Genomic DNA, 23,714 nt, shown 5'->3' on the forward strand with positions numbered 1-23,714 from the left:
TGGGTTCATGGACCATTCAAAAATCTGATGGTGGAGGGGAAGAAGCTGTTCCTGAATCACTGAGTGTGGGTCTTCAGGCTCCTGTACCTCCTCCCCGATGGTGGTAACGAGAAGAGGGCATGTCCCGGATGGTGAGGGTCCTTAGTGATGGATGCCACCTTCTTGAGGCACCACCTCTTGAAGATGTCCTCGATGGTGGGGAGTATTTTTAACTAAACTTACAATATATCTCATCATCCAAGGTTCCTGAACCTTGCCATCCGTATCCTCACAGAAACATGCTGGTTCTGAACACTAGCCAGCTGATGTTTAATAGACTCCCACATGCCCGATGTGGATTTACCCTCAAGCATCAACTCCCAATCTACGTTCCTGCATAATACTGTTGTAATTAGCCTTTCCCCAATTTATCTCTTTCACCTGAGGATCAGTCATATCCTTACCTATAACTATCTTAAAACTTGTGGAATTAGAACATAGAACGTAGAACAGTACTGCACAGGAACAGGCCCTTCAGCCCACAATGTCTGCGCTGCAATGTGCTATTCCTTTCTAAAGTGTTGCGGGACGAGCTATCAAAGCCTGTGGATGATGTAGACTCCACGGGAGACTTCAGAAGGCAGCTGGATAGGGAGGAGGGGGGCAACAGATTTAGGTTATATTGGACAGGGTGAGATGGAAAGTTGATATATTAACAACGGGGCAGCTGCTTCAATGAGGCAACACAGGTACATCAGACTGAATGGCCTCCTGTTGTACTGTAATACTTCTTCAATGAATCTCATCCTCAGGCCAAATCCATTCCAGATGAGCTGTTTTAATGCTGACACACTTTGCATTAATCATGTTGTGAGTTCTGTTCTGACTGCTCTCCCCTCCTCCTACGCCTCCGATGGGTCTTCAACTTCTCTTCCTCACCGGCTTTCTCTCAACAGCTGACTCCCTCTTTACGACATCCATCTCTGAGATCGGGAGGCTGAGTCTATTAGGGATTGCTTGTAGCTTCTTCTGATACTCAGACCAACACTCATGTAAAATTATCTTTCCCTTGTCCCACAAACTGAAAATCTTTTCTGCAATTTGGCATGCCCGATGGGGACATGGTAAACCAGTGTTGAAAGGGTTAATCAAAAACAGATTGAGGAAAAATAAAAGCAAAAGACTGGAGATCTGAAATACAGACAGAAATTGTTTGAAATACTCAACAGGTCAGGCAGCATCCATGGAGAGAGGAAGAGTTCTGATCACCTACCTGAAATGGTGACTATGCCATCCTCCACAGATGCTGCCTGACCTGCTATTTATAGTCATAGAGTCACACAGCATGTAAACAGGCCCTTTGGCCCAACTTGTCCATGCCAACCAAGATGCCCATCTAAGCTAATGCTACTTGCCCATGTTTGGCCCAACTTCCTCTAAACTTCCACTCCGTGTGCCTGTCCAAGTATTTTTAAATGTTGTTATTGTACCTCCCTCAACCATGGCAGCTCGTTTCATATACGCACCACCCTCTGCATGAAGAAGTTGCCCCTCAGGTCTCTTTCACACCCTTCCCCTCTCACCTTAAACCTACGTCCTCTTGTTTTTGATTCACTTTTCCTGGAAGAAAGCCTCTCTACACCCCTCAGGATTTTAGACATCTCCATGATATCACTCCTCAGTCTCATACTCTCCAAGGAATAAAGTCCTAGCCTGCCCAACCTCTCCCTGTAACTCAGGCCCTCCGGTGCTGGCAACATCCTCGTAAATCTCTTTTGTACCCTTTCCAGCACTTTCTTTTTTTCACTTCAGAGTTGTGTCATCTGCGGTATTTTGCTTACAGTCTACATTTGGCCAGCAGGACAGCAAGGGCTGGTTGTTCTCCTTCTGTGTATGATCCAGTGTTATTTCAAATCTGCTGTCGTACTACAAAGGCAGCAGGTTTACTGACAAAGAAATTAAGTACAATTGACGATCGTGGAAAGACCTTTATTGGAAAGGCAATGCTCAGACAAAACATTTAGATCATGTGGACCAGACAAGATGAACAATGCAAACAAACTCAGTCAAGATCTAGCTGTATCCTGAGATATACAGAACAGAATTCTCAGAGTCTCAAGACGTTAATCATATAAATTTTACAGCCCATGTGTATCAGTGTGTAAGCAATGCCCATTGTTACTGAAGCCTCAATCAGCCCACAACTCCTTGTGGAGAATAGGAAGGTGTAGTGCATGGATTGTGCATCGTTCTGTTGTGACTTTGTCTCTAACCTTAGATAATAGAACATGAAACTTAGAAGAGTACAGGACAGGCCCTTCGGCCCACCATGTTGTGCTCACCTAATTAAACCAATGACTCCTAATTAATCTAATCCCTCTTCCCCGCACTTTGACCATATCCCTCCATTCCCTGAATATTCATGTGGCTATCTAAGAATCACTAAATGCCCCTATCGTATCTGCCTCCACCACCTCCCCTGGCAGCACATTCCAGGCACCCACCACTCTCTGTGTAAAAAAACTTGCCCCGCACATCTCCTTTGTACTTTCCCCCCTCACCTTAAATACATGCCTTCTGATATTAGACATTTCAATCCTGGGAAAAAAGACACTGGGGCTGTCTACTCTATCTATGTCTCTCGTAAATTTATAAATGTCTATCAAATCTCCCCTCAGCCTCCACTGCTCCAGAGAAAACAACCCAAGTTTGTCCAACCTCTTCTTATAGCTCATACCCTCAAATCCAGGCAGCATCCTGGTGAACCTCTTCTGAACCCTCTCTAAAGCCTCCACATCCTTCCTGTAATGAGGTGACCAGGACTGAATGCAATACTCCAGATGCGGCTTAACCAGAGCTTTATAAAGCTGCAACATAACTTCCTGGATTGTGAACTTAATGGCTCAACTAATGAAAGCAAATGAGTTAGCATTTCAAGTTGATGAATCTCTCTCCACAGGTGCTACCTGACCTGCTGAACATGTACAGCACTTTCTGTTTTGATCTAATAATTTCCTATTTTACATGAAGCAGATTGAGTACTTCTTGTGTCAGCAAATAAACAGGTCTTTCAGCCCACTGAGTTCACACTGACCACCAACCTTCCAATTTCACTGATCCCATTTTATTCTCCCCACGTTACCATCAACTCCCCCCAGATTCTACCCCTCACAATAGAAGCAATTTACAGCAGCTAAATAACCAACCAACTGGCACTTTTTTGGGATGTGGGAGGAAACCGGAGCACCCGGGGGAAACCCATGTGGTCACAGGGAGAACGTGCAAACTCTACACAGACAGCGCCGGAGGTCGGGATCGAACCTGGGACACGGGGATTGTGAGGGAGCGGCACTACTAACTGTGCTGCCTGCATCTCTGTGCAACTTGGCATCTTATACATCTTCCCTCAATAGGAGTGTCCATAAACCAAGTTATTGAAACAGTAGTCTTTTGTTCTGGGAGTCAGGTGTTTATCAACATCAACTCCTTCATGATGTCAGTCACCCCTCAATCCACTGATGGGGGACTACAGGTCTGAGCAGAATGGGTATCTGTATCGTTCTCCCTGGTAACACCAACATCTGCTTGCAAATCCCCCACATTTACTCCATCTGTTGCGAAACCTGGACTTCTACATCATTCTTAAGGGCTGCCCATGTACGTTTACACTTTATACTCACCATGAGGCCTCCACTGGGATGGCCAGCACTTATTGCCCATCCCTAATTGCCCTTGTGAGCCATCTTCTTGATCCACTGCAGCGTTTCTGGTGAAAGTGGTGTTGCTAGGGAGGAGGGGGTTCCAGAGGTTAGACCCAGCAACAACAAAGGACCAGTGATGTATTTCCAAGTCAGGGTGGTGTGTGATGAAGGGGTGATGATACCCCCTGCACCAGCTCTCTGTGTTCTTTTTTGCTGAACGAGGTCTCAGTTTGGGAGGTAGATGTTGGAGATGCCCAGATGAGTAACTGCAGTGAGTTCGTAGATGGTTCACACTGTGTGCCGGTGGAGGGAGCGAATGTTCAGGATGGTGGGTGAGGTGTCAACCAAGTGGTGATACAATCAAGATGGTGTCGAGCATCTTGAGTGACGTTGATGTTGCACTCATCCAGGCAAGCAGAGAGTGTCCCATTATATCCCTGGTGTGCCTGGTAGGTGGCAGAGAAGGGAATACCACAGGATACCCAACCTCTGATCTGCCCTTGTAGTCACCGTATTTACACCGGAGGTCGATTGAGTTTCTGGCCAATGGTGACCCCTCCAGGATCTTGATGGTGAAGGACCTAATGCCATTAAATGTCAAGAATGTTTGGTTAGATTCTCAGTTGCTGAAGACAGGCATTGTCTGGCACCTTTGAGGCACAAATGTTACTTGCCTTTTATCTGCCCACATCCAAGTATTGCCCAGTTCTTGCTGCATGGATGATTCATTTGCCGAGGAGATGCAAATGGAATTGAAAATGGTTGTACTGTCGGCGAACATCCCCATTCTGACCATAAGACTGAAGGGAGGCCATTGATGAAGCAGTTAGAGATCAGGACCTCCTGCAGTGATGTCCTGAGACTGCGATGATTGACCTCCAACAACCACAACTATCTTCTAGATACTGGAGTATTATCCCTTTGATGGCCATGGACCACACTTGATCAAGTGTTACCTCAAACGGCAACAGTCACTCTCACTTCAGCTCTGGAACTTGGTTCTTTTGGATCAATCCCAGAAACATTTCACTTGCAAATCACCCTCCACCTTTTCACAGATGGTCCTTCTGATGAGATGATAACCTAGTGATAAAAAGCCAGCTGTGCCTTGCATCACACATTGCAATGAGAAATACTCAGCTTAAAAATTAAAACCAAGAAGCCTCTTGTTTAAGTGGGAAAAACTGCTCCGTCAGTGGACGAGTTGCATCAGATGGTATTTAGTAAGAAGCTCAGTTTCCACCCTTATTAACATACAACTGTGGAGCCCAAAACATTGTATCACCCAAGTCGTGGTGAGAACCTTGTAGAACTTCATAAGTTTGTGCTCCACAAGTTACATTAGCTCAGTGACAATTTTGGAAATCTTGTCAAAGATCGATTGAGAGTCCCGCCTGTCTCCTGAGTGGTGACCTGATGTTCACAGGTTTTAAAGGCCGGGCCACTAATTTCAGACACGGTGCTCTGCCTGTGGGAGCCAGTGTTCAAGTCCTCCAACTGCATGCTAACAGTCTGTACACAGCCGTGGCTGAACAAACTTTTGATACTTTTCCAGATTTCCCGATCCTTGTAGGAGTAAATGATGGGGTTGATCAGGGAATTCAGCAGAGCCAAGAGAAGGAACCATTTCTTTAAGCCCTCCAGGTTACAGCTGGTGCAGTGGAGGCCATCGAGGAGAACCAACACCAGCCCCGGGGTCCAGCAGATGATGAACGTACCTGAAACACAAGGAGAGTATGAGAGTTTGCACAGATCATGATATCTCAGTCCAGCGTTTCAGCCCAGTGTCAGTGGGAGGGAGGCCATCCTTGGAATATCAGAATTTCACCTGCCACATCCCCACAATGAAGGAAGAAAGAACGTTCCCATTAAATCTCTCCCCTCTCACCTTAAACCTATGCCCTCCCAACACTGGGAAAAAGATAAGACTAGTTTTGGTTTATCATTGTCACTTGTACAGGACGCTGGTGAGGCTGCACTTGGAGTATTGTGTTCAGTTTTGGTCTCCCTGCTATTGGTTTATCATGGCTTTAGGGTGAAAGGGGAAAGGTTTAGGGGGAACATTAGAGGGAACTTCTTCACTCAAAGAATGGGCTGCCATCTGATGTGGTAAATGCGGGCTCGCTCTTAACTTTTAAGAGTAAATTGGATAGATACATGGATGAGAGAGGTCTGGAGGGGTATGGGCTGGGGGCAGGTAAATGGGACTAGCAGAATAATGTTTCAGCACAGACTAGAAGGGCCAAATGGCCTGTTTTTCTGTGCTGTAGTTTTCTATGGTTCTATGGTTCTATTTTCACTGTACCAAGGTACAGTGAAAAACCTGTCTTACAAACCAATCGTACAGGTCAATTCATTACACAGTGCAGTTACATTGAGTTAGTACAGAGTGCATTGATGTAGTACAGGTAAAAACAATAACAGTAGAGTAAAGCTACAGAGAAAGTGCAGTGTAATAAGGTGCAGGGTCACAACAAGGTAGATCATGAGGTCACAGTCCATCTCATTGTATAAGGGAACCATTTAATAGTCTTATCACAGTGGGGTAGAAGCTGTCCTTAAGTCTGGTGGTACGGGATAAAATATCTTTATTAGTCACATGCACATTGAAACACACAGTGAAATGCATCTTTTGCGTAGAGTGTTCTGGGGGCAGCCCGCAAGTGTCGCCACGCTTCCGGCACCAACATAGCATGCCCACAACTTCCTAACCCGTACGTCTTTGGAATGTGGGAGGAAACCGGAGCACCTGGAGGAAACCCACGCAGACACAGGGAGAATGTACAAACTCCTTACAGACAGTGGCCGGAATTGAACTGGGATCGCTGGCGCTGTAATAGCATTACACTAACTGCTACACCACCGTGCCTGCATGAGTAACTGCATTCACCCTATCTATGCCCCTCATGAGCTTATACACCTCTGTAAGATCACCTCTCAGTCTCCTATGCTCCATGGAATAAAGTCCCCGCATGTCCGACCTCTCACTATAACTTAGTTCCTCAAGTCCAGGCAACATCCTAGTAAATCTTCTCTGCACTCTTTCCAGTTTAATAACATCTTTCCTATAGCAGGGAGACCAAAACTGTACACAGTACTCTAAGTGTGGTCTCACCAGCGTCCTGTACAACTGCACCATGACCTCCCAACTCCTGCACTCAATGCCCTGACTGATTAAGGCCAGCATGCCAAAAGCCTTCTTCACCACCTGGTCTACCTGTGTCTCCACTTTCAGGGAGCTATGTACTTGTACTCCAGTCCCCTCTATGTGAAGACTGTGTGACTGATGTGCTGAAGACCTCCGTTCTCTCTGCAAGGATGACCCTGAGATTCCTTGCCTGTCATTTTAATTCACCATCTCACTCATTCTCTAAGTGGCATGAATCCTCCTGCGTGACGCTTAGGTCCCTCTGTTCTACAACACTCCTCAGGGCCCTGCCGTTCACTGTGAAAGTCCTACCTGGATTTAACTTTCCAAAGTACAACACCTCGCACCTATCCGAATTAAGCTCCATTTGCCATTCCTTGGACCACTTAAATAAGGTTAAATAAAGAATTCAGGAGTGATTGAAGGAGCAGGGAAGTGGAGAGAGTGTTGGAAGGAATTCCAGAGCTCTGGATCCCAACAGCCATTGTCACAGAACAAGGATGAGAGATTGGATATTCATGAAGCAACGTAAGTGAAATAAGTTCTATACTGTAAATATCTGAAGTAATTCTAAAGCAGAATGTCAGATTATGATCATAAACAAATCTAATCTCAGAGTAAAATCACACTTTCTATTCGATGTGATATTTAACACAGAGCTTCCTGCTTCAACTAGTTTTGTGTTGGAAAATCATTTGAATTAAAGATCTGAAACATGAGTTGTTAAATTTAAGTGGGGTTCAAATGTTTGGATAGTCCTTGTTCAGTTCATATTTGTTTTATTTTTAGTTTTAATTAGTGTTTGGCAAAATCGGACATGATTAATCACTTGAAAAGCTTCAGACAAGAGATCAACATTGTCTCGATAAAACATTACCGGAAATAACTACACAAGCACATTCAACATATTAGCTGATGAGGGTAGGTATAGGGGAGATGTCAGGGGTAAGTTTTTTACTCAGAGAGTGGTGAGTGTGTGGAATGGGCTGCAGGCAACGGTGGTGGAGGCGGTTACGATAGGGTCCTTTAAGAGACTGTTGGATAGGTACATGGAGCTTAGAAAAATACAGGGCTGTGGGTAAGCCTAGTAATTTCTAGGGTAGGGACATGTTCGGCACAGCTTTGTGGGCCGAAGGCCCTGAATTGTGCTGTAGTTTTTCTATGTTTCTACGTTATGTACCCCAGGACTGGGCTATCTAAATCTTACTGGTAGCATCACGGCCTGGGACGGAAAGTCCAATGCACAGGAATGCAAGAGGCTACAGAGAGTGGTGGACTCAGTCAGTTCCATCACGGCTACAGCTCTCCCCACCATCGAGGACATCTACAAGAAGCGATGTTTCAGGATGGTGACATCCATCATCAGGGACCCCCACTATCCGGGCCATGCCCTCCATCAGGCAGGAGGTACAGGAGCCTGAAGACCCACACCTTAAGGTTCAACAACAGCTTCTTCCCCACTGCCCTCAGGTTCTTGAACCCACCTGAAAAATCCTAACACTACCTCAGACTATATTTCTTTTTCTCTCTCAACTTGCACTGGTGTTTGTTTTGCCCTGAGAGTTATGTATAATTTGTATTAATTGAAGTCTATGTTAACTTATGTTTGTCCTTATCTTACATACCCCGGGTATGTATGCCTATGACAGCAATAAACTTGAACTTGATTTGCCAGGTTTTCACCTATCTAATCCTTTTTCACAGACCAAATATCATCATCACACCAAGCCCTCCCACCTATTTTATTGTCATCAACAAACTTGGGAACTTAACATCCTGCTCCCTCCTGCGACACATTAATCTAGTTAGTTAATAATTATAAGCCACTTGGGGCACTCCCCTAGTTACACCCTAGCAACCTGTCCAACTCCCTGTCTTCTATGTGCTAACCAGATTTCATTCCGTGCTAACACACGTTACCAATACCATGAGCTCTTATGTGGTTGATAATTAAGCCCTGGGTGGTGTATTGCCCTATCGGTGGAAAATAAATGATTTTTCCAAATAGATCTTTAGATTCAAGAATTAAAAATAGCTTTTCCTTTAAAGTTGGGCCTCATTACAAATTGCATCATTGCCTGAGGGAAGGGGTAATCAACCTAATGTATGGCCAGCTACAGCCACACACACATCAAGGTAAGGACTGATCTGTGTCAGTGAACAGCCACCTCTTGTCTGGGCGGGTCCATCATTCTGTTTTTGCTAAGTTAACCAACAGGAGTAAAGCAACACCGTGATATGTTCAGGGTGTTGCTTGCTTATATTGACCCTGTCATTTTGGTTCATTAGATAGCCACATGAATGATAGAGAAATGGAGGGCTATGTGGGAGGGAAGGGTTAGATAGATATTAGAGCAGGATAAAATGTTGGCACAACATTGTGGGCTGAAGGGCCTGTACTGTGCTGTAATGCTCTATGTTCCATGTTCTATGTTATATTACTGGTCAGCAGCTTTAAAATCCTGGGCGTTGACATATCAGATGACCTGTCCTGGGCCCAGCACATAGATGCAATAATAAGGAAAGTGCGCCAGCATCTTTATTTTCTTAGAAGGTTAAGGAGGTTCAGCTTGTCACTGAACACTAACAAACTTCTACAGATGTACTGTTGAAAGTCTCCTGACTCATTGCATCACGGTCTGGGATGGAAATTCAAATGTGCGGGAACATAAGAAGCTGCAGAGAGTAGTGCACTCTGCCCAATACATCATGGGCACATCTCTCCCCACCATCGGGAGTATCTACAGGAGGTGCTGCCTCAAGAAGGCAACATCCATCATCAAAGATCCCCACCATCTGGGCCGTGCCATCTTCTCACAGCTCCCATCAGGCAGGAGGTACAGAAGCCTGAAGTCCCACACCACCAGGTTCAGGAACAGCTACTTCCCTTCAACCATTCGGTTCTTGAACCTACTGGCACAACCCTAATCACTGCAGTTTAGCAACACTGCGACTACTTTGATCACTTTGCACTAAAATGGTTTGGATTTTTTTTGTTCTAATTGTGTATTTTTTCTTGTAAAAATTATGTTTAATTTATGTTTTTCTTGTGAATGCTGCTTATCTGATGCTATGAGCCTGTGATGCTGCTGCGAGTAAGTTTTTCAAGGCACCTGTGCACACATGGACTTGCGCATTAGACGATAAACTCAACTTTGACTTTACATTACGGATCCTTCCACATCCTCCTTATTGGCTGCGGTAAGCCCAACATCCATAGAGTCACAGAGTTATATAGCACGGAAACAGGCCCTTTGGCCAACTGGTCCATGCCGTCCAAGGTGCCTAATGCATTTGGCCCATAATCCTTTAAACGTTTCCTACCCATGCACCTGTCCAAAAGTCTTTTAGGTTTTTCAGGTTGGTTCAAGAACCTGACGGCAGTGAGGAAGAAGCTGTTGTTGAACCCTGAGGTGATCTTCAGGCTCCTGTAGCTCCTGCCTGACGGCAGCATCGAGAACTAAGCATGCAGGGTTTATACTCCTGAGTTTAGGAGAATGAGAAGTGACATCACCAAAACGTACACAATTCTTACAGGACTTGACAGGGGAGGTGCAGAGCTGATGTTTTCTGCTGGCTGAGGTGTCTAGAACCACAGTCTCAAAATAAGGGCTCGCCCATTCAGGACTGAAATGAGAAGACATTTCTTCACCCAGAGATGCTGAAACTTTGTGATTCTCTCCCTGTAGAGGCTAAGGATGCTCAGCCGCTGAGAGTATTGAAGGCACTGATTGAGAGATTTTTAGACATTGAGGGGCAAAATAACTTTCAGGTCAGAATCAGGTTTATTATCACTGAGTTATATGAGGTGAAATTTGTTGTTTTGTGGCAGCAGTACTGTGCAAAGACATAAAGTTACTATAAGTTACAAAGATAAATAAACCGTGCAAAAAAAATGAAGTAGTGTTCACGGGTTCATGGACTGTTCAGAAATCTGATAGCAGGGGGAAGAGGCTGTTCCTATTTCTTATATTTTGTAAAAAGCTCCTTTTTTAGAAAGTCACTCTCTCATCCATCAGTTTGAAGCTGTTTTTAAATGAATTGAGGCGACTTCCTGGAATTTACTGTGCTGCACCCATCTGAGATCATTTTACCAGAAGAATCTCAATGTGAACTTGTACCATCCTGCCTCTGAGGAGTTTTGACTATTCACAGAACAGGGCCAGAGTCCCTCAAGCATCCTCTGCACGACATGTGGTGAGTTTGCTATGTTTGTGGTTTGTTCTAAGCCTGTTCCAACCTGTGCGAGGGAGCCCACAATTCCTGGAGGTGTGTGACAGATCGAAACTGTTCCCTCTGCTGAATCTCAGGGCAGTCAGGAGCTTTGGATTGACAGATGCATAAAGACTCAGACACACGGCAGCCAATCACATCAAGCCCCAAACATTCCCTCAGTGCTGAAGTGCTGGTAAACATGGCAAGCGATCTAGGCACAGCAGGATCCCACAAACAGACCCACATTCATACGCACTGGGAACAGGAGTGGCCCCTCATGCCTGATCCACTGTTTAGTGAATAGAACATAGAACAGTACAGCACAGGAACAGGCCCTTCAGCCCACAATGTCTGTGCCAACCAAGATGCCAAATCCCTTCTGCCTGCACATGATCCATATCCCTCCATTCCCTGCACATTCATGTGTCTCTCTAAAAGTCTCTCTAGCACACCACTATCCTATCTGCTTTCACCACCTCCCCTGGCAGCCCGTTCCAAGCACCCACCACTCTCCATGTTAAAATAACTTGCCCTGCACATCTCCTTTAAACTTCCCCCCTCTCATCTTAAAGCTATGCTCTCTGGTTTTCACCATTTTACCCTGGAGAAAAGACTTTGACCGTCTACCCTATCGATGCCTCTTATAATTTTATAAACTTCTATCAGGTCTCCCTTCAGCCTCTGACACTCCAGAGAAACCCAAGTTTGTCCAACCTCTCCTTATAGCTCATACCCTCTAATCCAGGCAGCGTCCTGGTGAACCCCTTCTGCACCCTCTCCAAACCCTCCACATCCTTCCTGTAATGGGGTGACCAGAACTGCACACAATACTCCAGATGCAACATGACTTCCTGACTCTTATACTCAGTGCTCCGACTGATGAAGGCAAGCATACCGTACGCCTTCTTCACTACCTTATCTACTTGTGTTGCCACTTTCAGGGAGCTATGGACTTGGACCCCAAGATTCCTCTGTACATCTGAGTAAGACCAAGGCTGATCTGATTGTGACTTCATATCCATCTTCCCACCTATCCTGGGTAATCTTTCACCCCCTCACTTTTCAAGAATCTACCTCTGCCTCCACTGCCCTCTGAGGAAGGGAATTTCAAAGCCTCATGACGCTAAGAAAAAACAATTTGCCTTATCTCCCTCTCAACTGCAAATATCTTTGCCAGGACCCCACAATGCATCCTCAGATACCTGGACAGGCCCAGGGGATTTATACACTTCAAGACCATTATTCGTATTAGCCTAATTTATAATGTCGATATGTTACTGCCCCCCCACAGTGTGGCCCTCCCTCAGTACTGCCCCCCCCACAGTGTGGCCCTCCCTCAGTACCGCCCCTCCCGCAGTGCGACACTCCCTGAGTACTGCCCCTCCCACAGTGTGTCACTCCCTCAGTACTGCCCCTCCCACTGTGACCCTCCCTCAGTACTACCCCCAACAGTATGACCCTCCCTGAGTACTGCCCCTCCCACAGTGTGACCCTCCCTCAGTGCTACCCCCCACAGTGTGACCCTCCCTCAGTACCGCCCCTCCCGCAGTGTGACCCTCCCTCAGTACCGCCCCTCCCACAGTGTGACTCTCCCTCAGTACCACCCCTCCCATAGTGTGACCCTCCCTGAGTACCGCCCCTCCCACAGTGTGACCCTCCCTGAGTACTGCCCCTCCCACAGTGTGACCCTCCCTCAGTACCGCCCCTCCCGCAGTGTGACCCTCCCTGAGTACCGCCCCTCCCGCAGTGTGACCCTCCCTGAGTACTGCCCCTCCCGCAGTGTGACCCTCCCTCAGTACCGCCCCTCCCGCAGTGTAACCCTCCCTGAGTACCGCCCCTCCTGCAGTGTAACCCTCCCTGAGTACCGCCCCTCCCACAGTGTGACCCTCCCTCAGTACTGCCCCTCCCGCAGTGTGACCCTCCCTCAGTACTGCCACTCAGTAGAAGTTCTCAGAGACCGGGCTCTGGAGCCTGATGTGACACCCAGGTTCACTGTGTTAAGATCCAGCAGTTATCCCTCTCCCTTTTTTCCCATCCCGGCTGGTAAACCATGAGAAATATCTGTAACTCACTCCCAATATTTTTTCGTAATCTGGAGCCTCCTGATTTTGTTGCCATGGTTACTGTTGCTATTGGTAACAATGGGAAGGGATGTTAGGGAGGAACTGGTGAAAAGAATGCAGGGAGGGTTGTGAAAGGGAGGCACAAAGGCCAAATTCATTTGGCTGCAATAAATAAGTCAACATCTTCCTGGGGTGGAGAGGCAGAGCTGGAATTTCCCGGGGCAAGATTATTCCTGAAGGGGCTGCAGTGGATTGAGGGCCCTGGCTAACAAGCTGTAGAAGAGGAGCTGTGGGTAGATGGAGATGGGGTCCCGTCACTACAGCCCTGGTTACCCCTGGTGCCATTGGTCATGGACGTGCAGGATTCCAGTGGTCCCCGAGGAGCTGGAGGTGGACGTGGATGAGGAACAGGAGGGAGGTCAAGTCGAGTTTATTGTCGTGTGCACAAGTGCGGTGAGGTACAGGTACAACAAAAACCTGCTTGCAGCGACATCACAGGCGTGTAGGTACTGACAACACACAAAATGTAAATTATAGATAAATGATACAAGGCAGTGAAAGCAGAGAGAATAAAAGACTGTGTAAAAACAAGTCCTTATTGTAAACACAGAAACAGGCCCTTCAGCCCAACTGGTCCATGCCAACCAAAATGTCCCATCCAAGCTACTCCCATTTGCCAGAATTTGGTACATAACCTTCCCCCCGTGACTGGAAATTAAAATCAATACATCAAATATCTCACAAACCACTTCTTTTCGGATTTTAGACTGACGTCCATCAGGATCCTGAGACAGACAGCTCACAGCTCCCTCAATTTGTCACCACTTCCCTGCTGATTATAATTTTCCCAAGTTTGTCCCTCCCTCCCAATTCCAGCTGTGCGGCTATTTCTGGGATATTACCTGTATTTTCTCTAGTGGAATCTGATGCATCTGCTCCCTTTGTTTTCTACCTTTCTGAAAGTGGTAACAAGGAGATAGGGTGGTAAGGAAGGCGTACGGCTTCGACTGGGGTGAAAAGTATAAAAGTCGGAAGTTATTTTGCAGCCGTGTAAAACTTTGGTCAGGCCGCACTTGGAGTATTGTGTGCAGTTCTGGTCGCCCCATTACAGGAAGGATGCGGAGGCTTCGGAGAGGGTGCAGAAGAAGTTCACCAGGATGCTGCCTGGATTAGAGGGCGTGAGCTATAACGAGAGGTTGGACAAATTTGAATTGTTGAGAAGAGCTTAGATAGACACATGAATGATAGAGAAATGGGGGGCTATGTGGGAGGGAAGGGTTAGATAGATGTTAGAGAAGGATAAAATGGGGGCACAACATTGTGGGCCGAAGGCCCTGTACTGTGCTGTAATGTTCTATGTTCTGTGTTCTAAGAGCCTTATGGGAAGGAGCATCAAAGCATTCTGAGCATCGAGGCCCATTGAATGGTTGGTGTAGATGGCATGGCTCGGAATGTATTGTGCAGATGTGGTTTGGAGCAGCTGTGCTGACCTGTATGTTGAGCACATTACCCAAACATTTCAAGACAGAGGAAGATAGATCCTTGATTAGTAAATGGGTGAAGGGTTACGAGGGGGTAAATGGGTGAAGGGTTACAAGGGGGTAAATGGAAAAATACTGGATCAGCCATAATCTTAGTAAGTGGCAGAGAGCAGACTGGATGGGCCGAGTGGCCTACTCCTGTTCCTAATTTCTCTGATCTTCCCAATCAAAGCCCGGTTAAAGAATACAGATCTATTTTGATCGGACAACTCTCTCATCCCAGGAATTAGCCCTTTGAACCTCCCCTGGACTGACTCCAAGGCATAAATCAGGAAGTTAGAGGTGCCTGTAGTGGGATAATCATGGGGAATTTTAATCTCAGTATAAAGGACAAGACAAATTAAAAATAATAACTTGGGAAACAACTTCATAAGATATATACAAGATTGTTTTCCGGGTCAATATGTTAAGGAACAAGCTATTTTAAGTATTTTAAGATCACATATTGCACAATGAGAAAGGGTTAATTAATAATATTGTTGGGAAGAGCCTTTAGAGAAGTATCAAAGCATTTTGATGTGGTTTGGAGCAGCTGTGCTGATCAACAAGTCAACATGAGGTTGATTGCAAAAGCATCAGCAGAGGAGTATGACTGAGCACGTTATCCAAATACTGGGACTACAGCTTCAGTCGTTTGGTTTCACTCGGCAGAAACCGTCAGCAAAGGCTTGTACAATCGCACAGAAGACCTCCACCGAGAAAGGTCCATGTGAATGTAGGGCACATCAATTCTTTAAACAACAGAAACACAAGAGAATGCAGATGCTGGAATCTGGAGCAACAATCTGCTGGAGGAACTCAGCGGGTCGAGCAGCATCTGTTGGGGGGAAAGGAACTGTCGATGTATCGGGTCAAATCCCTGCATCAGGACTGATTTCTTTAAACAGATTATTCAATGGCTTTTTAGCCAGTTTCTAAGACACCAGAATCTTTTTCGGAAGGAAAGGAGATTGAGAGGGAGTATGAATATGGAAAGGGACAGATATCACGGAGTGCTTCAGTGACGTTAGTCTTGGCTTTGATTGGAAAGATCAGGGAAATTAGGAACAGGAGTAGGCCACTCGGCCCATCCAGTCTGCTCTCTGCCACTTACTAAGATTATGGCTGATCCAGTATTTTTCCATTTACCCCCTTGTAACCCTTCACCCATTTACCCCCTCGTAACCCTTCACCCATTTACTAATCAAGGATCTATCTTCCTCTGTCTTGAAATGTTTGGGTAATGTGCTCAACATACAGGTCAGCACAGCTGCTCCAAACCACATCTGTGCAATACATTCCAAGCCATGTCATCTACACCAACCATTCAATGGGCCTCGATGCTCAGAATGCTTTGATGCTCCTTCCCTTAAGGATCTTAGAACACAGAACATAGAACATTACAGCACAGTACAGGGCCTTTGGCCCACGATGTTGTGCCGACATTTTATCCTGCTCTAACATCTATCTAACCCTTCCCTCCCACGTAGCCCCCCAGTTCTCTATTATTCATTTGTCTATCTAAGCCCTTCTCAACAATTCAAATTTGTCCAACCTCTCGTTATAGCAGATGCCCTCTAATCCAGGCAGCATCCTGGTGAACTTCTTCTGCACCGTCTCCAAAGCCTCCACACCCTTCCTGTAATGGGGCGACCAGAACTGCACACAATGCTCCAAGTGCGGCCTGACCAAAGTTTTACGCAGCTGCAAAATAACTTCCGACTTTTATACTTTTCACCCCAGTCGAAGCCGTACGCCTTCCTTACCACCCTATCTCCTTGTTACCATTTTCAGAAAGGTAGAAAACAAAGGGAGCAGATGCATCAGATTCCACTAGAGAAAATACAGGTAATATCCCAGAAATAGCCACACAGCTGGAATTGGGAGGGAGGGACAAACTTGGGAAAATTATAATCAGCAGGGAAGTGGTGACAAATTGAGGGAGCTGTGAGCTGTCTGTCTCAGGATCCTGATGGACGTCAGTCTAAAATCCGAAAAGAAGTGGTTTGTGAGATATTTGATGTATTGGTTTTAATTTCCCAAAATTCCATAGATTCTGCAAAGGTTCCATTAGATTGGAAAACAGCAAATGTAACTTTTTGATCGAAAGAGAGAGGAAATCAGAACTTAGCTTAACATCTATCATGGGAAAATGTTAGAATTGATTATTGATGTTGTAGCAGGGCACATCAAGGAAACTCAAGGTAATTGGGCAAGGTCAACAAGGACTTATGCAGGTGGAATTATGTTTGACTAATTTATTGAAATTCTTTGAAGAGGGAACATATAAAAGACAACTGGTGGACAGGTGATACGGAAATACAGAAGGCATTTGATAAGATAAGGTATCTTTATTAGTCACATGTACATTGAAACACACAGTAAAATGCAGCTTTTGCGTAGTGTTCTGAGGGCAGCCCGCAATTGTCACCACGCTTCCGGCACCAACATAGCACCCCCACAACTTCCTAACCCGTATGTCTTTGGAATGTGGGAGGAAACCGGAGCACCCGGAGGAAACCCACTCAGTCACAGGGAGAACGTACAAACTCCTTACAGACAGCGGCCGGAATTGAACCCGGGTTGCTGGCGCTGTAATAGCGTTACGCTAACCGCTGCACCACTGTTTGTGCTTGTGGTGTTGGAAGTAACAGAGTGGAGTGGATCAAATGTTGACTGACCAACAGGAAACAGAAAGGAGGTAGGAAAGGATCTTTCTCAGGTTGTCAAGATGTTACAAGTGGTGTGCCGCAGGGCTCAGTCCTGGGGTCACAAATACATGCAATTTATATAAATGACGTGGATGAAGGGACAAAAGGAGTGGTTTCAAACTTTGCTGATGACATGAAGGTATTTAGGAATGTAAGCAGAGAAGGTGATATAAGGAGACCACAAAGGGGTGTAGATGGTTAAGTGAGTCGGCAAAGATCTGGCAATTGGATTATAACGAAGGAAAATGCAAAGGCTGCAGAGAGCAGTGGACACAGCCCGGTCCATCACGGGCACAGCCCTCCCCACCACTGACGCCACCTACAGGAGGCGCTGCCTCAACAAGGCGGCATCTATCATCCAGGATCCTCACCATCCGGGCCGTGCCATCTTCTTGCAGCTGCCATCGGGCAGGAGGTACAGAAGCCTGAAGTCCCACACCACCAGGTTCAGGAACAGCTACTTCCCTACAACCATCAGGTTCTTGAACCGACCTGCACAACCCTAACCCCACCTCAGCAACGGAACACTACAGACCTCCTTTTGCACTGCCGTGGACTTGTTTCTAATTGTGCAAGTTGCACCAATGTTTTGTTTATCACCCTCTTTTTCTTCACTGTCGTGTATAATTTACATATAATATGTCTGGGTTGCTGTCTGAACCTGTGATGCTGCTGCAGGCAAGATTTTCATTGTACCTGTACCCCACCGTACTCGTGCACATGACAATAAACTCGACTTGACTTGAAAATAAAAAAAAACCACGAGTTCTGAGACACAGTGAGATCTGGTGTTCCAGTGCATGATTCACAAGAGGATAGACGTGTGGGTCCAGTAAGTATATTTAAACTGTGATAAGGTAACCGATTGTTCGGAAATCCCAGTGATTCAGCACCTGACTCATTGGGCTGTGTTCCCAACATTCCTCTTAAACTCACCTGCATCCATTCCACACGCACCCTTGAAGGACACTGGGACCCTGTTTCCCTTGCTCCTTTTAAACTCGCAGGACTCATTGGTATTATTTATTAATCTACTATGTAATGCCTAAAAAAAAAGTGAAATAAAAGTGGCTTGGGGCACTAATAGGAGTAATATCCAGGAACTCTCTCAGTCCAGCAACACTAAGGTGCTGAGGGTGTTGGATTAATGGACTTCAAATGTAACCGGGTCATTCTCTCTTCTCTCTTCTTCTATCGGGTAGAAGATACAGGAGCCTGAGGGCACGTACCACCAGACTTAAGGACAGCTTCTATCCCACTGTGATAAGACTATTGAACAGTTCTCTTATACAATGAGATGGACTCTGTCCTCACAATTTACCTTGTTGTGACCTTGCACCTTATTGCACTGCACTTTCTCTGTAGCTGGGACACTTTACTCTGCACTGTTATTGTTTTTACCTGTACCACCTCAATGCACTCTGTACTAACTCAATGTAACTGCACTGTGTAATGAATTGACCTGTACAAACGGTATGCAAGACAAGTTTTTCACTGTACCTCGGTACAAGTGACAATAATAAACCAATACCAATAATAGAATGTTTTTGTAACCAGATGCCTTCAGGAAGAATTCACGGTGAGGTAAATTGACCAAAATTTGATGCTGCTGCTGTCCTGAGGGATTGTGGATAAATCAGTGTGAGAGCTGAACTTTCCAAGCAGCTAAGCTCCAAAGGAAAATCCCTAAGTATTTGGTAAGGTAAAGACAAACTTCACTCTGTCCCCTGCTATGTGATAATGTCACTAAAATAACAAGTCATTGCTAAAATAACAACATAACTCCAGTTCACCCCGGCTCAATCCCCAACAGGCATTCACCAGTCTGAATATCAGGAGAAATACTTGCCAACTATCTTTGGACAATCGATTGATTCAAACTTCTTTCCATCTGTGTTGTGCTCGTGGTTGGACATCAAATGATTCTTGATCAGACAGACGGGATGAGAGATGGTGGAACCAACAGGAGACGTTGTATTGATCAAGTTGTCACAGATGTGACCTTTGGATCACTTTTGAACTAAGTGGGGGGGGGGGAGACAGAGAGAGGGGGGGGCAAGGAGTCACTGGCAAACCATCCAGGGTTGAAGAGTAGTTTGCAGGGAAACTGCAAACAGGGAAGAGAGAGAGGGAGATAAAGAGAAAAAGAGAGAGAGAGCACTATTTTTCTCACATCTTTGGTAGTTTTATGCAACATGTCATATTATTTCCACTGTTTGTATTTGTATTATTTTATCTGTGGTGTTTGGTCAGGTTTTAATAAACATTAAGAAAAAATGTTCTGAGTTGTGCTGCTCAAAGAGCCTTAACTTTTCCTCACCCAGATGGGTTCAGGCCAACCACAGAGAAAGGCTGCAGAAGATACTGTCTATTGAGGAGAATTGATTACAAAAGTAGGAAGTTACACTTTAGTTGTATGGACCTTTGATGAATCACTTCTGAAGTACTGTGTACAGAATTAATCTAGTTGTTAAAGGAAGGATGTCACAGTGTTTGAAGCAGTTCTGAGGAGGTTTATTAGTCTAATATCTGGAATGGGTCGGTTGTCCTATGAGGAAGCTTGGCTAGGCTTGGTTTGCATATACCAGTTTTTTTCAAAGTGAGAGGGGACTTTATAGAAACACACAGATCCTGAGAAGTCTTCACAGGGTGGACGTGGACAGGATGTTTCCTCTCATGGGAGTATTTACAACTATAGAGGGTAAAGAAATTTGGTATGTCCACTTTGACCCTCACCAATTTTTAACATTGCACCACAGAAAGCATCCTATCCAGATGCATCACGGCTTGGTACGGCAACTGCTCTGTCTGAGACCGGAAGAAACTGCAGAGGATTGTGGACACAGCCCAGCACATCACGGAAACTAGCCTCCCCTCCATGGACTCTGTCTACACTTCTCACTGCCTCAGTAAAACAGCCAAAATAATCAAAGACCCCACCCCGGCCATTCTCTCTTCTCCCCCCTCCCATTGGGCAGAAGATACAAAAGCCTGAAAGCACGTACCACCAGGCTCAACGACAGCTTCTATCCCGCTGTTATAAGACTATTGAACAGTCCCCTAGTACGATAACGTGGGCTCTTGACCTCACAATCTACCTCTTTATGGCCTTGCACCTTATTGTCTGCCTGCACTGCACTTTCTCTGTAACTGTAACACTTTATTCTGCATTGTTTTTGTTTTCCCTTGTACTACCTCAATGTACTGTGTAATGAAATGAACTGTATGGATGGCATGCAAAACAAAGTTTTTCACTGTACTTTGATACATGTGGCAATAATAAACCAATTTATCAATTTACAATCTAAAAATGAGTCATTCACTTAAGACAGAATGAGGCTTTATTTTGTCCCACAGAGCGTCATGGGTCTTTGGAACTTGAGTCTTTGGAACATGAGTCTTTGAAGAGTGGTGGAAGAATAGTCTTTGAATACTTTTAAGTCAGAGGCAGATCGATTCTTGATACACAAGAGGGTGGAAGGTTATTGGGAGTAGATGGGAATCCAAGTGGAGGTCACAGTCAGATCAGCCATGATCTTATTAAATGGTAGAGCTGGAAAGATGGGCCAAGAGGCCTACTTCTAGAACATAGAACATTACAGCACAGCACAGGCCCTTCGGCCCACAACGTTGTGCCGACATTTTATCCTGCTCTAAGATCTATCTAACCCTTCCCTCCCACATAGCCCCCCATTTCTCTATCATTCATTTGGCAAAGAGTCTCTTAAATGTCCCTAATGTATCTGCCCCCACCACCTCTGCCGGCAGTGCGTTCCACACACCCACCACTCCCTGTGTAAAAAACTTACCCCTGACATCCCCCTTATACCTTCCTCCAATCACCTTAAAATTACGCCCCCTCATGTTAGCCATTGTCGCCCTGGGAAAAAGTCTCTGACTGTCCACTCGATCTGTGCCTCTTATCATCTTGTACACCTCTATCAAGTCACCTCTCATCCTCCTTCTCTCCAAAGAGAAAAGCCCGAGCTCGCTCAACCTATCCTCATAAGACAGGATCCCCAATCCAGGCAGCAACCTGGTAAATCTCCTCTGCACCCTCTCTAAAGTGTCCCCATCCTTCCTATAATGAGGCAATCAGAATGGATATGGATTTGGAAAATGGATAGGGAATGGGGTATGGATTTGAGGTAAGGGGCAGGAGATTTTGAGGAAGAATTTTTCAGAGGGTGGTTGGATTCTGGAACGCACTGTCTGAGTGGGTGGTGGAGGCGGAGACTCTCACAACATTCAATAAGAATTTAATAAGAATAAGAAGAGTACTTGAGTTGCCAACACAGAGGAGAATGCAGATCAAGTGCTGGCATTAGTGTGATGGGTGCTTGGTGGTCAGCATGGACCTAATAACTCTCTGATTATATCTATGGCAGTTCAAAACACCATCCCCCGTCAAATGAAGCTGTCCCTAAATAGGTTAGGACATCTCCAACCTTGGGTATTGACCTCCAGGCTCCAGTCACCACCTTGTGGGTCCAGGGACCCTGTTTCAGGGCGGCTTTGGAACAGAGAACGGTACAGCACAGGAACAGGCCCATCTGCCCACAATGTCGTGCTGAATTAATTAAACTAGTAATTAAATGCCTAAGTAAACTAAAATTTTTAAAAAGACCTTATTTACAGCACGGTAACAGGCCCTTCTGGCCCAATGAGTCCACGTCGCCCATTTAAACCCATGTTAACCTACCCGCACGGCTTTGGAATGTGGGAGGAAACCGGAGCACCCAGAGGAAACCCACGCAGACACGGGGAGAATGTACAAACTCCTTACAGACAGCAATAGGAATTGAACCCCGATCACTGGGGCTGTAATAGCATCACGCTAACTGCTACGTTACCGTGTCACCCTAAGCTCAGCTGAACTAATCCCTTCTCCCTACACAATGTCCATATCCATCCATTCTCTGCACACTCGTGTCCCTATCGAAGAGCCTCTGAAACACCTTTGCTTCCATTACCACCCCTGGCAGCACATTCCAGGCACCCACCACTCTCTGTGTAAAAACTTGCCCCGCACATCTCCTTCGAACTTACCCCCTCTCACCTTAAATGCATGCCCCCTAGTATTAGACATTTCGACCCTGGGAGAAAGATACTGGCTGTCTCCTCTATCTGTGCCTCTCACATAAACCTCTATCAGGTCTCCCCTCAGCCTCTGCTGCTCCAGAGAAAGCAACCCAAGTTTGTCCAACCTCTCCTTATAGGAGCTGCCCTCTAATCCAGGCAACATCTTGGTGAACCTCTTCTGCACCCTCTCCACAGTCTCTACATCTTTCCTATAAGGGGGCGACCAGAAATGAATGCAATACTCCAGATGTGACCTAACCAGAGTTTTATACAGCTGCAACATAACTTCCTGACTCTTGAACTCAGTGCCTCAACTAATAAAGGCAAACATGCCATGCACCTTCTTTACCCCCTATCAATCTGTGCAGCCACTTTCAGGCAGCTTCGTTTGATACTGAACGGTAAGTTGCTGTGGAAGTGATTCCAGGAATGACACATCCTTCAAGCCCTCTGGAGATCCACACCAGGTCTTTCGTTTCAGTGCTCCGTGGAATTAAAGCTGAGTAAGGGTGGATCAATCCAAAAAACACATTACTTCCAGGCAGCTCATGATTCAGGGAAACGCCCCTCAGAGTGATGGTGCTTTGTTGTATTTGAGCTGTCCCAACCTGCATGGTTTGTGAGTCTGCTTCCATGCAATGTTTGCTGTGTGCCACTGCCAAATTCCGATGGGTTCTTTATTGCAAGGCACTATCAAAATCCTAGCATACGAACATGTGAATTAGGAACAGATTAGGAACATTGAGGGCCGAAGGGCCTGAACTGTGTTCTATGTTCTATACCCTCTAATTTTAGATACCTCTGCCAAAGGGGCAAACCTCTCTACTGTCTACCTCATCTATGCCTGACAAGAAGACAAGGCAATGCTTCTAAGACCTGTCAGATTTTCCAGCTGGGATACAAGGGACAGCCCGTGCTGAAATCTGGAGCAAAACACAAATTGCCGGAGGAACTCTGCGGGTCAAGCAGCATCTGTGAAGGCAGTGGGGGGTGGTCGATGTTTCAGGTTGGGACCCTGCCTCAGGGCTAAGGGTGTAGAGGGGAGATGGCCAGTATAGAGAGGTGAGGGAGGGGGGGGGGGGGAAGGAGCAGGCAGGCGATAGGTGGATCCAGGTGAGGTGGGAGATGACGGGCAGATGGAGCCGGGGAGGGAAGCGGGGAGGTGGACTCAGCTGGAAGGTGTGCAGCGGAGACAGTGAAGGGCTGCAGACTCAGCAATCTGATAGGTGGAGCAAAACTGCTGATGGAACTCAGCGGGTCGAGCAGCATCTGTGGAGGGAAAGGAATTGCCGATG

General features: G+C 46.0%; 1 protein-coding gene across 3 annotated transcripts in view; it reads right to left on the minus strand.

The window, feature by feature from the left end:
• Positions 1 to 1,966: 1,966 nt before the first annotated feature.
• LOC127568820 (lysophosphatidic acid receptor 3-like) overlaps positions 1,967 to 23,714 on the minus strand; it is a 48,265-nt gene continuing 26,517 nt past the window's right edge. For all 3 annotated transcript variants that reach the window (XM_052013015.1, XM_052013014.1, XM_052013016.1), the window contains exon 3: positions 1,967 to 5,398. In XM_052013015.1, the coding sequence (XP_051868975.1) occupies positions 5,022 to 5,398 (377 nt within the window). In that variant the 3' untranslated portion in view covers positions 1,967 to 5,021. The remainder of the gene's footprint in view (positions 5,399 to 23,714) is intronic.

Source organism: Pristis pectinata, chromosome 3 (assembly GCF_009764475.1).
Source record: "Pristis pectinata isolate sPriPec2 chromosome 3, sPriPec2.1.pri, whole genome shotgun sequence".
Lineage (NCBI taxonomy): Eukaryota > Metazoa > Chordata > Chondrichthyes > Rhinopristiformes > Pristidae > Pristis > Pristis pectinata.